The sequence below is a fragment of the Danio rerio genome, chromosome 13 (genome assembly GCF_049306965.1).
Source record: "Danio rerio strain Tuebingen ecotype United States chromosome 13, GRCz12tu, whole genome shotgun sequence".
NCBI lineage: Eukaryota > Metazoa > Chordata > Actinopteri > Cypriniformes > Danionidae > Danio > Danio rerio.
In genome coordinates this window covers 42,847,099-42,865,432 of record NC_133188.1, presented here as the reverse complement: position 1 = coordinate 42,865,432, position 18,334 = coordinate 42,847,099, and the positions used below count along the sequence as shown (strand labels likewise).

Here is an 18,334-nt window from a genome sequence, read left to right as displayed (position 1 = left end):
TATTTATTTATTTTATTTTATTTATATATTTTTTATGTTTTTTTTTTTTTTAAGTTTTTAATAAGGGAAGGTTTGATTCTGTTTTAATTGTTGTTTCAATTGTTCTTAAACCTTATTTTATTTATTTATTTATTTTTATTATTTTGAAAAAGGGAACACTTGATTGTTACTCATTTTTGTTTAAATTATTATTATTAATTATACAGTAAACCTCCTATTTATTTTTATGTATTTATTTTATTATGTATTATTTACATTTTATTTTATTTTTTATCATTTATTTTTATTATTATCATTATTTTAAAAAGGGAATGTTTGATTCTGTTACTAATTGTTGTTTAAGTTATTTTTAAACCTTTTTATTTTATTTTATTTGAGTTATTTTGAATGAGGGAACGCTTGATTGTTACTAATTTTCGTTTAAATTATTTATTTATTTATATCATTATTTGTATTTTATTTTTTATTATTTTATTTTACAATTTGTTTTAATAAGGGAACATTCAATTGTGTTAATAATTGTTGTTTAAATTATTGTTAGAGCCTTTAAACCACTAACAGAGTTGACAATGTTAGACAATATCATAACAATAACATTGTAGAATTTTCTTAGTTTTAGTGTTTTTATAGTGAAATGTTGTTCTTAACTGCTTTCGTGAAATTCACCCATGATTGTGATACAAATATAGCAACATCCAGTGGAACACAAAACTCAATCCTTTAAAAAAATGGGGACGACAGTGGAGAAAAGCTAGACCAAAAGAAAAAATGAGAGCAGGAAAAGAGCTTCGCAGAGCAGTTCAGGAGGCTCTTTGGCTGGAAGTGATCAGTCTTTCTGACATCTCATAATGTTTCTGTTCTGCACTCAATTCAGCTACACTCTCCACATATTTTTCACTTGGACACACATGTAAAAGCACTAACACACACACACACACGCACAGTGTATTATGCAAGCTTGTTCTGAAAGATATAATGCAGAGTCATAACATGTACTAAAAAAGGGTAGACTGGCAATCATTTCTTTTATTTAAGTCATCAATAATCTCTGGAGGACATGATCTGCTCTCATAAAAACTGTTCATGCAATAAATTATTAAATTAAATTAAATTAAATTAAATTAAATTAAATTAAATTAAATTAAATTAAATTAAATTAAATTAAATTAAATTAAATTAAAAACGCTACAAATTTAATAAATAAAAAATTTAATTAAATAATATAATAAAATAAAATGATGAATAAAATACTTATTAAAAAATGAAAATAAAATAAAATATTACATGAAATATAATCTATAATAAAATAAAATAAATAAAATTTATTTTATTTTTAAAATTAATTAAATAAAAACATTAAATAAAAACATGAGAAGCACTATGTACCCATATAATAATTGTAAAACCCAACATTTTTACAAAATTGAATACTATTGTATTAGAAAGCGTGTCATAATTCATTATTGATTTTAAATTTATTTATTACAGTAAAATGTAAACAAATAATAATAACAGTAATAATAATCAGCATTTGAATGTACAGTGCTTCTAACGTTCCTTATAAAAAGCATCTATACTGTTTCTTGAAAAAAGGGCAAAGTTATAGTATGAATTATAAATAAAAATAATATTAATAAATAATTTTTTACAATGCCTTTTTAACATTTTTAATGTTTATTTTAATCAAATGTTTGTCACGTTTTACTTGCAAATCTTGTTTAACCATATTAACTCTATTCTAGAATTATTGTAATCATAAATTTATATTTTATTCACATTTTTATTTATTTGTTTCTTTTATGCTAATGTGCGGTTATTATTTGTTAACTTTTTTCGTTACTTAAATTAAATCATTATTTTATCTCTCTCTAAACATTTTTATACACTCTTCTATGCACCTCTCATATGTGGACTCAAATAAATAAAAAACAAAATTAACTGCATAAAAATTGTTTAATTATTATGAAATGTTATATTAATAACTATTAACTAAAATAATAATTTATGGGGTGACGCGGTGGCACAGTAGGTAGTGTTGTTGTCACACAGCAAGAAGGCTGCTGGTTAAAGCCTCGGCTGGGTCAGTTGGCATTTCTGTGTGGAGTTTGCGTGTTCTTCCAAAGACATGCAGTATAGGTGAATTGGGTAAGAAATTGTCCAGAGTGTATGTGTGTGTGAATGATGAGTGTGTACGGCTGTTTCCCAGTGATGGGTTGCGGCTGGAAGGGCATCCGCTGCGTAAAACATATGCTGGAAAAGTTGGCGATTCATTCCGCTGTGGCGACCCCAGATTAATAAAAGGACTAAACCGAAAAGAAAATGAATGAATGAATGAATAATTATTTTATTATTATTATTATACATTTAAAAGATGCATGTGCTTTGGATTAAATAATTACATTAAAAGACATATTTACAAATGAGATACATGTACACAGCATTGACACATAATCCAACCCTATTTATAATGATTACAATAATCGGACCATATGATTTCAGGATCTGCTTTTTTCATAGCACAAGATGTTTTCTTAGTTGAAATGAATTTTTTATTAATTTTATTACAAATTACAGTAAAAAAGGCAACAATTATATTTTTTAAAGTATTGATAATATCAACCTTAACACATACAATGAATTAAAAAAACATCAACAAATAAAAAGGTAATAATAATATGGCTCAACAGAAACTACAATGTACAATCAGTATAGCACAATACACTCTACTTTAAACTAGGAACGGAAAAGAATCAGTTCAGCAGTAGTGAAAAGCAGATCAAGCAGAGCAATGGTTTGTTCTGTAGACTATTAAAAAAATATTGGTTTAAAGGGGCTAATAATTTTGTCCTTAAAATGGTTTTTAAAAATTTAAATACTGGTTTAATTCTAGCCGAAATACAACAAATAAGACTTTCTCCATAAGAAAAAATATTATCAGACATACTGTGAACATTTTCTTGCTCTGTTATTTGGGAAATATTTTAAAAAGAAAAAAAAAATCAAAGGGGGGCTAATAATTTTGACTTAACTGTGGTAAGTCAGCATCAGGACGTGGATGCACTGGAGTGCTGTTTTTTTTAACAATTCAGTGTTTGCGAATAGATTACATCAAAAAGAACACAAGTAGTATTGACAAACTATACATCAGTCTAAAGCTACAACCCTTAAGCAGTCATTGTAGCTAGTTGATTTTCAATGGGAAGCTTAAAAAAGAATGTATTTGCTAAATTTGTGTAAGTTGTACAGAACATGCTTAGATATGGAATACATACTTATCATCATAATAACAAGACACACACGCATTCATGCTGTACATAATAGTTTATTTTGAAGGGTAGGAATCCTCAGAACAACATCTCATCGAACACATTTAGTCCAAGACACAGTACTGTTGAATTCTGAATGGTTATTTGTTTGTTTATGTCTTTGTTTCTGCCGGAGACATGTTGTTTACATTGTTTACTATGTTACTTACACACGAAAACGGCGTCTTTGTAGTAAAAAGTCAAAGTTATAGCTACTAAAATCTAAACAAAGCAGTTGAGTGTTTTGACGTTCTGCAATTCTATAGTGTAGCTGACGTCCATGTACTGTACATTCATTCATTCATCTTCATTTGGCTTAGTCCCTTTATTCACTAGGGGTCGCCACAGAGGAATAAACCGCCGTCTTATGCAGCACATGTTTAACACAGCGGACACTATTCCAGCTCAAACCAGTGACCTTCTTGCTGTGAGGCAACACTGCTAACCACTGAGCCACCATGTTGCCTCCATGTTTAATGAAGTATATTTGTTGTCCTTGAAGTTTGTGCTGTTTGAGGAAACACACAGTGAGGTCTCAGACCTTTATTTTTTGCACTCTTTCCAGATTGTTGCTGCCATTCTGGCCATCGCTGGAATCGTGATGCTGACGTACGCTGACGGTTTTCACAGTCACTCTGTTATCGGTATTACCCTGGTGGTGGCCTCGGCATCAGCCTCCGCCCTCTATAAGGTAAAAGCATGACCTTTGAGTGTATTTCAGCACTAACGTTTCTTCAGTTTAATGATGTCGTTTGGTTGTGCATCAATACAACTGTACTCCTCAATAACCACACCTCATGGAGTCACATGCGTCTTGCTTTCTGTAATTAAAATGACCTCAATAGTCTATTTGTCTTGATTGATTTGCCATGTGCTTTCGCATCTTGCGGTCATCAGAAAAGGACGGATCAATAAATGAACAGAAGAAAGATCAGTCCTGGTTTATTGTCGTGTACTGAGTTTACACACTCATCTGCTTATGCTTGTTTGGCTGTAAATTATATTGTGGTTGTGTAACATTGATTTAACTGCTGGAAATTAGTTTTAATAAAAGGTCATGCTGCACAACTTAAGGACATTTTATTGTTTTATTTATGAGACTCCCCTGGTTTGCTGTAATAATTAAAGAATATTTTAAATGAAAGCATTACGACTATACAGTATTTATTGTTTAATATTTTTGTTTTTAATATATTTTTCAGTGAATTTGAAAGTTATTGTGTGTCCAAGTGAACAATATCTGGACTGTGAGGCCTTATTATATTATATTATATTATATTATATTATATTATATTATATTATATTGTATTATATTATATTATATTATATTATATTATATTATATTATATTATATTATATTATATTATATTATATTATATTATATTATATTTATTTGAATTGCAACAATTAAAATAACTGGATTAAGAAAACAAGCACATTAAAATAACCAAAAATACCATTTAAAATAAAGTAATTTTAAAAGTTTTGTATTTTTTGGTTCAAGTTGGTTCTTGGAAAAAGTACAGCAAATAAATTTATAAATAATATATAAGTAGGAAAAAAAAAAAATATATATATATATATATATATATGTGTGTGTGTGTGTGTGTGTGTGTGTGTGTGTGTGTGTGTGTGTGTATACTGTATATACTGCACATATACTGTATTATTTTTTATAAATATTTATATATAATATTTTTCATATATATAAATTTATACATATATATATATATATATATCTATATATATATGTGTGTGTGTGTGTGTGTGTGTGTGTGTGTGTGTGTGTGTGTGTGTGTGTGTGTGTGTGTGTGTGTGTGTGTGTGTGTAAATTTATATTAAATTGTATTTATTTATATATTTATTTAAATTTAGAAAATGTATATATTTATTGTCCCTGATCTCACAATGCCCTAATTCAAGGACAATGTAAGAGGGAGTTTTTTTCACCTCTTTCTTCTTAGATGTATCTTATTTCCTCTTTCTAAAGCGACCTATCGTCAACCTGTCTTCCCCTGAAACGTGTAATGTTTATGTATGGTCGGAGGGGTTCAATTTCACTGCATGAAAGTGTATGTGACAAATAAAGGCTTCTGCACCAGCAGTATCATTTTTTAAATCCCAAAACCATACTTAAAAATATATAATAATATTAAAATATACTCTTTTCTTCAAGTTTTTACACAAGAGTTAAAAATGACTTGTACTTAAATGAATACATTTCAAATGATCTATTTTCTAATTATTATTTCAATGCAGATTCATTCCATATAGAAATGATCCTGATTAGGATTTTTTTAAATATAGCTATTTACATAATTTGATAGGAAAATACTTTTATATATATTGCAGAAAAAAATAAATCATGATATTAACCAAAAAACATTAAGTATGAATGCCTTAATTCACACACAGAAAAAAGGGCTGTTAATTTGCTGACCCTCAACCTGTCAAAAAACATTTTCTTTAGCAGAAAATTAAATAAGATTCAAATATATCTTTATTTTAGTTCTAGCTTTTACCATGTAGATTGCGTCAAAGCAGCTTAACATAGAAGATCTAGTCAATTGAAATTGAAACTGTTAGTCCAGTTTTCAGAGTTGAAGTTCAGTTTAGTTCAGTGCAGTGTTGGTTTAATTTTCACTGCTAAAAGTCCAAACACTGAAGAGCAAACCGATCGATCCGCAGCTCCACAAGTCACAAACCAAGCAAGCCAGCTGCGCCAGTGGCGGGGAACAAACTTCACCAATTGAGGAAAGCAAAGGAAAAAAATACTTCAGTTGGGCACGACCATTTCTTCTCTGGCCAAACTTCTTGTGCAGAGCTGCAGTCTCTAGATCAGTGGTCACCAAACTTGTTCCTGGAGGTGCCGGTGTCCAGCAGATTTTAGCTCCAACCCTAATCAAACACACCTTATCAAGCTAATCAAGGTCTTACTAGGTACACTTGAAACATCCCTACAGGTGTGTTGAGGCAAGTTGGAGCTAAACCCTGCAGGGACACCGGCCCTCCAGGACCGAGATTGGTGACCCCTGCTCTAGATAATTCAGTTTTTAAGGCCATGTTTATTTTTGGTAAACTGTCTCTTTAAGTACAACAAATCTAATTCAATCAACAGTATTTATCCCAATGTATACACTATATATAGCTAACAACAAAACAAGAAAAATGTGAATAATCCAGCCTGGGATATCTCCTGGATCAGAACAGACTGACCTGCTGTTTTGTGTGTTTTTCTCAGGTGCTCTTCAAGCTGGTGTTGGGCAGTGCCAAGTTTGGAGAAGCGGCTCTTTTTCTGACCATCGTTGGTGGTGCAAACTTCATCTTCATGAGCTTTGTGCCAGTTTTACTGTACTTCACACATGTGGAATACTTCACATCCTTTGCTGATCTTCCCTGGGCCTGCATGTGTGGAGTCGCTGCTCTCCTACTAGGTGAATAAAACACTGACAGAATAAAAAAAAGTATGATTCTTATATATTATTTCTAAATATATTTGTGCTATAGTATTTATTATAAATACAGTGTTGTGCAACCATTACAATAACTGGATTAGAGAAGCAGACAGGATGTAAAATAGAGTGATACTATTCATCTTTTTCTATTACAGCGTTCAATATTCTGGTGAATTTTGGCATTGCCATTACATACCCAACTCTGATTTCACTCGGCATCGTGCTGAGTGTTCCTGTCAATGCAAGTGAGTAAACTTTTCACAGTATTATCCAGGTCCAGTTTTTAGCTGCCCCGACTTATAATGCAAAAACAGGCCAAATGTGTTTTCATGTATTTCACATATTCTGACTAGAAGCCTTCTCTCACAGCTAAATCAATGTTAGACAATGATGAGTCTGTCAATAGTTAATTACTAATTATAGCAAAAGTAGAACACTTTAAACTTTTAGGTATGTTGAAAGAAACAAGACAATTTTCTGAATGCAATTTTTCAGCCAGGGAATTATGTCAAAGAAATATCTTGTAAATTATATGGTATTATCTCAGCAAAACCATTCAGTATCAGTTAGCGAGAAACATGCAGGGCCAATTTGCCAAAACAATGGACTGATGAAATTTTGGTGGCTTTGGAAAATAAATCAGAGTCATATATCAAATTAATTAGATCCAAAAAAGAAAAGTCATTTGAAAACTGTTATTTAAACCAAAACAATAGCCTACTGACATTTATTTATATACTGTATATGTAGATAAGTGAAAATCTAAAACAAAAAATAAAATTGAATACACACACACACACACACACACATACACAGGGGCGCAACTACACATTTACTGAGGGGTATGCGGGTTCAAATTTTGTGTGATCCCTCTTATTTTGGCAAACTAATAATTAAATTAATTAATTAATAATAAATGAAGACGAATTTTCAGATTAACCATATAACTGTTGACATTATGTATGATTTGACAGTTTATTTTAATAAAAATAAAAACAAATCTAAACAGTTACATCTACATGAACAGTCTAGGCTGTGTGACTGCATGTTATTGTGTTAAATGATTTTGAATTAAACAATAACAATGTTATATTTGTATAAAATGCAAAATAATGTTTTTTAACAATACATATTTATTTATTTTTATTATTTAAAACTTTTAATAAGGATAATTTTAAAAATAGTTTTGGCACAATGGCGCCCCCCCCCCCCCCCCCCCCCATGTGTGGCGCCCCTATGCGCCGCATATACTGCATACCCCCTTTTTGCGCCACTGCACATACACACAATAATACTTTAGCCCAGTGGTTCTCAAACTTTTTTCATCAAGTACCACCTCAGAAAAAAATTGTCTCTCCAAGTACCACCAAAATGAGCAGGATTGAAATACAGTAGCGTAGTAGGCCCAGTAAAGCAGCTACAACTCTGCACAGTTAAAAAAACGTGGCAGATTACCTCAGAAATATAGGCTATATGTCATATATCGCATATTATATACATCATTTTTGATAAATTTTGAAATGTGTGTAGCATGTACATGACATACATCATTCCTCCGCATACCACTAGAAGGAAGCCTGCGTACCACTAGTGGTACACGTACCCCAGTTTGAGAACCACTGCTTTAGCCAATCATCACAAATAAATAATAACCAGTTATTTAGGTTATTATCATTATTATTATTCAGACATTCTCTAGAAAAAAAAAAACTTAAAAAGAAATTACTGGGAAAAAAGTTTTTTTTTTCTCTAATAAACATCACTATATACTCTATATACTTAAGAGTTCATATGCAAAGTGCTCTTAGTGCTGTCTGAATTGCTTTAATTGTCTTTAAAGTGAAATAACTGAACAAAAACAAAAGGGCCTAGAAAAATACTCATTTTAAAAGAAAATTTCAAATGTCATTTACAGATTTTTGCATCTGAGCTCTTTTTTATATATATATATAAATATATACTAAAAAAATAAATAAATAAATATATATATATATATATATATATATATATATACACATATATATTTATATATATATATATATATATATATATATATATATATATATATATATATATATATATATATATATATATATAAATAAACTAAAAATGATCAATTCTTCACTTAATCTTTCACAAATAATGCACATTTTATCGATATTTCAGAAACCGCATTTGAATATTAGCAGTATTGAAGTGAACAAATCTTACTGAAGGTCTTTGAACATGACTGTTTAAAACGACTGTTTAAATTACTCAGACATTTAAATGTAAATACTAAGCATAAGTGAAATGTTAAGTACAGTCATGGTACTCTGACTTTCATAAACTTTCATGGCACCTCATATGCTGGGGGGATTAAAAAAGGTGCTTCATTTGAAATTAATGGTGGTTTCAAGAGTTCACACTTGGATATTGCTTGATGCTATTAGCAGGTTTGGCATGCTGTCCCGGCAGAGAACCCTGAGCTTGGAGATAATTGAGCCCAGGGCTCCCGCCTGGTCGATTGAGCATGTAAGGGGAATACGAGATCAGGTAGTTCTTGAGAGCTCCCCTTGGTAAAGGAAGAAAGGGGGAGAAGGGGTGGATGGATTTTTTTTTTTGGTAAACGGAGATAAGGGAGTAATTTTTTCTAGGCTACTTATAGCAAGTTTGGATTAATCTGATTGGTTAACTAATGATTGTACATGAGAGACCAGCTGCAGTCAATCATAACACATGCTCCTCTCGAAATTAGTTTACGAAACTTTACTATAACTTTACTTTACTTTCCTTAGAGACTTAAAGTCCTTGAATCTGCTGTTCATGAGTGGGAACCCTGTTGTGTCCAATCCTGCCATTATTGTTAAACCAAATGTTGGGGTCAATGTAAATTCCTCTTAAACCTGCTTTACTACTGAGGCTATAGACAGTCAGTGCAGCTTTATCTGAGCATTGATGGCTGTGTTTGAACCGTGTTTATGATTGTTGTTGTAGTGGTGGACCTGTACACCTGTGATATCCACTTCAACACAGTGCGGCTCATCGCTGTGTGCATCATCTGCCTGGGCTTCCTGATGCTCCTGTTACCAGAGGACTGGGACCAGTGTTTGATTGAGCTCGGCACCAAACTCAGAAAGCGGGAACAGCCTGCTGAACCAGCGGACGGCGGAAACAGCTCAGGACTCAACTGGACCCGACGGGCCAGAACCTCCATGTCCACGTTTACTCACTGACATGCAGTCGCTTTCTCCCATTCATGATCAGGTGATGAGGGATGCTGAGAGGATTTTTTTCTTTTTTTTCTTTGAGCAAATCATTTTTGGTGGTTGTTCTAACTGTAAGTGCTTTTGAGTGTTTATGTGAAACTCAAGAGCAGAGGTCCCAAACTATAGTCTTGCGTGCCAAATTTGACCCATGCAGTGGGTCATTAAATGTTAATTGTTTGTCCTTAAATGTTGTCCACGTATCACTCATTTATTCAATTTCATTCAGCTTAGTCCTTTATTTATTTATTAACTATTCTAGCACGTTTTACACAGCGGATGCCCTTACAGGCTGCAATCCAGCACTGTGAAACACCCATACACTCTCACATTTACACACTATGGCCAATTTAGTTTATTCAGTTCACCTATAGCGCATTTCTTTTGACTGTGGGGGAAACCGGAGCTCCCGAAGGGAACCCACACCAACACAGGGAGAACAAACTCCACACAGAAATGCCAACTGGCCCAGCCGGGACTCAAACCAGTAACATTCCTGCTGTGAGGTGACAGCGCTAACCACTAAGCCACCGTGCCACCAGTCCACATATCAATTTTTGTTACTTTAATTTTTAATTTTGTTGCAAATTAAAATACAGTTAAGGGGGGAAAATGACTAGATGAAAATTTTGTTTTTCTAAATTTGTTAAGTTATTGCTTTGAGTAAAATGTTAATATTTGTTTTATTCTATGTAGGTTTAAAAGCGTTGCTTCCAGTTGTGAACATTTCTTTTGTCTTAAAATGGTACCAAAATTGCTCTAAATGGAATATAGGCAGGGTGCGAATTACAGATAGGATTAAGGTGGATTTCAAAACAAGATGTATGGGGGGGGGGGGTCTGCCCTTTAATAGTAAGGAATAGCTTTCGCCGATCTCTGACCTGTATCTTTAATATTAATAATTAAAAATGTATAATATAAATTTACATTTGACCCAACACCCACCCACCCATAATGGTTTATACCATTGTGAATGCATAGTCTTACCAATCAATACTAGGAAAAATATCATTCAACAGTCTGAAACTGGCCATTCTAGAGCACCGAAAGACATCTTAAGTAATCACAAAACACGTTTCTTGTGAATTAGGTGTTTATATCAGCTTGTAGCCTAAAAAAGAGAAAAATTAGACACATCATTTGTATAGTTTGACCTCCAGTAACCTCTGAAATAGTCACAAAAACATCAAAACACTCGAAACGTAAACATTTTATAAATAAATTTGATGTAATTTAAATGCATTTATAAATTTGATTCACTGAAGCATGTATTAACAAAGTACTACAAAAAAAGTTGACCCACTCCACCGCCTTCATAGACCTTTTTAGAAATCAACAGATATTAACATTTTACTTAAACCCATATCAAATAAATCCAATGAAACTCAACATTTTCCAGTGGACATTTTTACGGTGTATTATATTTAAATTTAACATATTTCTTGATTTCTACATTTTTACAGGCCAGAAACATGAATGTAAACCAACAGCTGTAGCCAATTTGAAGCTAAAGACTGCATTCTTGCTAAAAAGCAGTCAAAATGAGAAAAGTTTAAGCTGAGAGCACTTTTTACACCAATGCTTGTTCGATGAAGGGAAGTTTCTATTTTTGATGCACTATGGCTTTTCTGGCCATTTTGTTGTCTGATATGTGTAAAAACCAATCTTTTATATTTCAGTATTTTACTTGTTGCATCACAGCGCATCATGGTACAGCTCTGGAAGTTATTGAGACCCCTTCAAAGTAAAATGTTCGTTTGCATTTTGCGTTTCATGATATAAATTATACGGTCTGAAAAACATGGATTAATTTGTATTGTATACAGTTGAAGTCAGAATTATTAGCTCCCTTTTGATTTTTATTTTCTTTTTTAAATATTTCCTAAATGATTTTTAACAGAGCAATGATATTTTCACAGTATGTCTGATAATATTTTTTTCTTCTGGAGAAAGTCTTATTTGTTTTATTTCGGCTAGAATAAAAGCAGTTATTAATTTAAAAAAAAAACATTTTTGGGACAAAATTATTAGCCCCTTTAAGCTATTTTTTTTTTTTTTCGGTAATCTACAGAACAAACCATCGTTATACAACAATTGACCATGGCTGGTCCTACATTAACTAACACATGATTCACCAATCAGACGACTCCCAATTCACTATAAATAACCAAAGTTTCTTAAATTGTTATTTTTGTCTTGAAGAATCCCCCCTTCCAGACCTACTCCTCTCTCTTATTATTATTTTTCCTGTGTAATATATTTTAATTTATTATATTTTTAGTTTTCTATATTTTACAGGCAGTATCTCTCTCTATAGCTATCCCTTTAAGCTGTCATTAACCATAAACAAGTCAGGGGAGTTCTTGAGATCTACCGGAGCTAAACTCCCCTCTCGCCCTGCTAAGGGGAGGGAGCCCAGGGCTTGAGTATTTTATAAGCTCATGGCTCAGGGCCAAACATGCTTTTTAATTAATCATCAGCTAAGTTTGAACTCTTGAAATAATATATTTTGAAGAAAATTGGAAACCTGTAACTACTGACTTTCATAGTATTTGTTTTTCCTCCCGTGGAAGTTAATGATTACAATTTTCTAGCTTTCTTCAAAATATCATCTTTTGTGTGCAACACAATACAGAAAAGGTTTGGAACCCTTTGAGGGTGAGTAAATAATAAGTAAATTTTCAATTTGAACCAACCATTTAAGGTTAAAAAAAAACATTTGCAAACTTTAAGACCGTCGTTAAAAAATTTGGTTCATAAAAAATGTGTCTTATGTTGCTACTTGTGTTCAGATTTTAAGACACTTCTCTTGTTTTTTTAAACACTACATCATTTTCCTCTTTAATCTTTTCATTTTTTGACCCCTTTACATATTCATATTTGCTATAATGTAGTGACATTTTAACACCAGCTGTAAACGGGGCCAGAAAATGAATATCTCCAAGTTTGAGACCTCTGCTTAAGAGATCCACACAAGCAATATCTCCAAAAGAAAATGCTTTAACTTCAACTTTGGAGCTCAGAGAAAGCCATATCTCCCCTCTACAGCTCATATTATAACACAAATTGCTCAATAAAAACATGTGCCAAACATTGATATAGACTTTAAGAACTGCAACTTGTGCCGTCTTTGAATACAAAAACAGCTCTACTTGTAACCAATGCATATGAGAGATTCCCCTTTCCAAACTGTGAATGAAGCTTTTCTGGATGGTCTTTGAGAAAGTGTGAAGCTGGAATGCACTGTTGCCGTGGCTTTCTGGGATGTCAATGCAAATATCAGGTGTGCGTCGCAGAAACGGATTTCCTCTTGTGAATGAAGATTTCTGCAGAGTATCGACAGCATCCGGACTGTTCATATTGAAGCTCTACTTTGTTTCCATCATCGTTTTTGGTAGCACCTTCAAAGAAGCCCATGCTCATAATGAATTAAAAGCCTGCTTATAATCAATAAAATTCTATGAAAGTATCTATAAAGACACAACAAAACCTTAAAGCTACATTTATTATAGTGTTATTAGTACTTAGTCGTGATGCAGTTCATTTTTACATATGTATGTTCATAACATGTTATAAACTGATTTGTGAGTATCAATTAGTCTGTCATGATTGTATTTATAAAGATGCAGTCTGATATGTTAAAATGTTACATTTTAGTCACAAAGACTCATTGGTAAGTTGATAAGTGATTGGTTTTATGTTGTTAATTAGAAGCCTGTTGCCTTATAAATAATTATTGTGAGTCATGATACAGTTAATAACCTTTATAAAAGCATCATTGATGGCTTTAAGTAGTGAAAACAGGATGTTAAGAAAACATGCATCGCCTGACAGAATATGCAGATGTTTTTTGCTATTCTTAAATATATATATTTTTAATTTTCAGAATGAATCTGAGAGTATAGTAAATAAAAACAAAACGTAAATAATCTTGAACTTTTTTGTTAGGTTACCAATACATTTGTTTGCTAAACAAAGCAAGTCTTTGGTATAAAAGACATAAATATTTCGTTACAAACTGTATTGTAAACAAATAGTATAAATATTTTCATATTATTAAATGATAAACCTGAAATTAATCTAAAAATGGAATAAAGATACATTTACAAAAGTAAATAAATAGACTCAATTATGGACGAAAAATCATTAAAAAAAATCTGTGGATTTCATCACGTATTCAGAATCTATGTTGGATTTGTATTTTACAGAAAGTGTGGTTCTATCAAACACACATTACCTTATCATTAATAATACACCGAAATGTAAAATAGACACATATTTTCTGCATCTTCTGAATTATAAGTGACTAATTATTGCTTACAAATCTGTCTAAATAGACTATGGGCTAAAAATCAGTGCAAATCTGTGGATTTCTGCATGCGCAGATCCCATGTGGGAGTTCGTATTTTACATAAAGAGTTTCTACTAAACGTACATTACCTTACATTTAAATAGACACAAAAACATAAAGAACAGACACATATTTGCTGCATCTTATGAATTATGACAGACTAATTATTATACTTAAAAACACAGTAAACAGACTCAATGATTGGCTAAAAACTGGTGGAAGTCTGCAGATTTCTGCGCACACATTTTGTCTGGGAATTCATATTTTACATAAAGCTTCTACCAAACATACATTACCTTACATTTAAATAGACACAAAAACATAATATAGAGACAAATTTTCTGCATCTTATGAATTATAACTAATTATTGCTTAAAAACCAGTGTATAATTTCCCAGAGATGGGTTGTGGCTGGAAGGGCATCCGCTGCGTAAAACTTGCTGGATAAGTTGGCGGTTCATTCTTCTGTGGCGACCCCGGATTAATAAAGGAACTAAGCCGACAAGAAAATGAATGAATGAATCAGCGTATAATATGAACATGGCCAGCAGGCACAAGACATCAACATGATGTCAGATTGACGTTGTACCCCAACATCGTGCATTTCAGGTGGAAATCAGATTGATGTCAGAACCCAATGTCGGACAGATGTTAAATTTTGGTTACTTTCTAATGTAACCTAAAAACAACACAATAACAACGTCTAATGATGTTACAGCATGACGTCTATCAGACGTTGGATTTTGGTTGCCATACCTGACGAATAATTGTCAGTATTTGAAGTCAATATGACGTTGGGTTAAGATGCTGGCTCGATGTTGGATTTTGGTCACTTTCCAACACAATCTAAAAATCAACCAAATATCAACGTCATTTGACATCAATATAACGTTGTCCTTGGATGCTGGTTAGTCATTGAATTTTGGCCACCTGACATCACGATCTAAATCTAGCCTAATATTAATATTGTATTCCTGCTGGGTTTATATTGATAGCATTACTATTTACTATTAAATTGTAAATTTAATGTATTATTTAATGTATTAATTATAAATGAAGCTATAACTTTCATTATAATACAGCAGGGGTTCCCAAACCTTTCCTCCCATGACCCCAAAATAACAATTTCAGTGACTCTTGACCCACGATGTCCTCTGTGGTGGTTATATAAACTTTGCACACAACGGCACACACATACAGTACCAATAGGCCTAAGTCTAGTCATCATTTCATTTTGAAGAACGCTGCTCGGAGACCACACTTCATGTTCAGCTGTGGCCTGTATTTATTTTTTATGTATGTGAGTGCCGTAAAGGTGTGAGAAAATCAATGCCCTGTGTCTTTAATATAATGGGGAATATTCCACATTGGGAACCACCGTAATAAAGTATAGGTTTTGTTGTGTCTTTATAGACACATTTATAGAATTGTTATGCTTGATTATAAGTAGTTATAAATGGTGATGTTTTTAATTATGAGCATTGGTTTCATAGAAAATGTTACCTGTATTTTGTTTTATTTCCGAGTCACATGTGAACCACTGTGAGGACACTTCAGGCAAAACCGAAAAGGCCAGTCTTCAGTGAGTTGCATTACCGTCAAGGATGCCGTGTTCATCCTGTGAATGTATGAGCTTTATTGAAAAGTGCACACTCTACACCATGTGCTTTTGCAGAAGGTGGTGAGAGGAACTGATACGCCACCTTTACATACACAAAAACACTTACTGCACTTCATAAGACTCCTTCCTTGAACACTGCATCGCAATTTAATTTGATTTCTCTTTTTTTAAAATAAATCTTACGGACCGTTCCATTGGGAGGGACTTTGTTCTACAGGAAAAAAACGCATGCAGAAAAAATGCCAATAAACACTAGATGACGGCTTCACTGCCTTTTCTTTGAGTTGCAATAGGATCTCATCAGCACTGTCTCCCATTGTCATTGTTACGATGACAATAAATATGATATTGTATTCCTCTGGGATTATTGCTAGACATTATTGTAAACCTTTGTAAGGAATGATTTTTACACTGAAATGCATTATGATCACATTTGAGGAAAATGGCGACAAAAAAATTAATAAATGAAAATGTACATTTAATAGATCTGCTTTGTCTGCATTCACGTATTATTTACTGTAGAATGTGAAGAAATCAAACAGGCTCATGCAGAGAATTGATTAACCCAGGCTCATTATGAAGACGTACTCAGGTCTACATTTCTGGGGACAGCGAAATACGTAACTGGAGGTACATCACAGTTTTTGATTTCGCAAATCCACCAGAAGAGGCTGTCTAAAGTTTTTGATAATCTCATTATTTCTTTTTGGCATCCTCTTTTCGCATAAATCCACGAGAGGGTGCATTATACACTTCAGCTGACCAGGCCAGCTTGCTGACTGACTGACCCAACCACCCCTTCCCTAAAACCAACCAATAGTGTTTTCGATTCCTTTACTAGAAAAAGAAATGTTGTGGTGGCTGCATGATTTCACCATTTTTTTTTTTTTTTTTTGCATGTTGTGTTGTTGATTTATTTGGGGTTTTTTTTGCTTTTGTTTTATCTGGTTTCTGGAACCGTTCTTCACTGGACTCGAACCTCGTTGTTACGGTCAACTGCACTTCGCGTCTCAATTCCGTCAGTGTACAGGATGAGCCACTGGGCAAACTGGTAACACTGGAAAAGCCGTCCATACAGAGGCAAGTGGTCAGCTGGTAGCGCTAAAAGGAACAGAAGCCATCAGCCCTCGTAGCATTATTTTAAAGACGAAATGCATCCATACCACCCTCTGGCTACATTATTAACGCTCTCCAGAAGTGTAGACGTTTTGTTTTTTACTTAATTTGCCTGTAGCTGTTGATTTATATTTTAAAAATGATCAAGGACTACGATTTACTGAACAAAAAAGTCACCTACATCTTGAATGACAGAATAAACTTTTTTTTTAAGCATTCCTTTAAAAAATTTAACAATCAGTTCCTGGCAATAGTCTGTATATTTATACATATTTTCTAAAATTTAAATTGAAAATAGAACAGAAACAAAAAAGACAAAAATAATGTCACCAAAGCGTGACCTCAGGTTTACTCAAATATAAAGGAGCTCCACCTTAACAAATAAAAAAAAAGATTTCAAGTTTAAAAGCTCAAGTAAATGTGAATTATTGATATAAATGCTTTTACAAAAATGACCTTTAACTTTTTCTGCTTAAACATTTCTGATCCACTGTCTATTTTATAATTTTAAGAAATATTTCAGTGCATTTTGTATACATTTTATTTCCTTTTCTAGAAATATCTAAAATGTATGAATATATTTAACTATTAAAAAAAACATTAGATCACATCAAATGGTACTGTATGTATTAAAAAAGAATGTAAAAGATAAACTATATAAAATATTGTTACTACCTGAATTTCAAAAGCAGTCTTTTTAAAATTATGGTTAAAAAAATGTATGATAGGTTTAATTTATCTCAGAAAAACTAAATTGAGCACATTGTATAATTTTTTTATATACACTTTTATTGTTTAGAAGGCCTGTTTTATATTTGAACCATACTTTACCCATAGAAAACAACATACATATATATATATATATATATATATATATATATATATATATATATATATATATATATATATAATACACATTCTGACGTTCTCCTTAATAATATAATTTCATTAAAGTATTATTTGCAAACACTAAATAGCGAAATCATATTTGCAGCCAATGACTATTAACAAGTCGTATTTAACAAGTCGTGTGTTCAACAAGGCTGCATAAATTTAGTTTTAAAAATACAGTAAGAACAGCAGTATTATTAAATATTATTGCAACTTAGTTAATTCAATATTTGTGACCCTCGTCTTACAGAATTATTAGCCCCCCTTTGGTTTATTTATTTATTTTATATATTTCCTAAATGATGTTTAACAGAGTAAGGAAATTATCACAGTATGTTGGATAATATTTC

General features: G+C 32.2%; 1 protein-coding gene across 4 annotated transcripts in view; it reads left to right on the top strand.

Annotated features, from left to right (window-relative positions):
* slc35f3b (solute carrier family 35 member F3b) overlaps positions 1–11,913 on the top strand; it is a 162,535-nt gene extending 150,622 nt beyond the window's left edge. For all 4 annotated transcript variants that reach the window (XM_021480891.3, XM_073920242.1, XM_021480892.3 and 1 more), the window contains 4 exons: positions 3,871–3,996; positions 6,547–6,739; positions 6,916–7,005; positions 9,737–11,913. In XM_021480891.3, the coding sequence (XP_021336566.1) occupies positions 3,871–3,996; positions 6,547–6,739; positions 6,916–7,005; positions 9,737–9,975 (648 nt within the window). In that variant the 3' untranslated portion in view covers positions 9,976–11,913. The remainder of the gene's footprint in view (positions 1–3,870; positions 3,997–6,546; positions 6,740–6,915; positions 7,006–9,736) is intronic.
* The last annotated feature ends 6,421 nt before the right edge of the window (positions 11,914–18,334 follow it).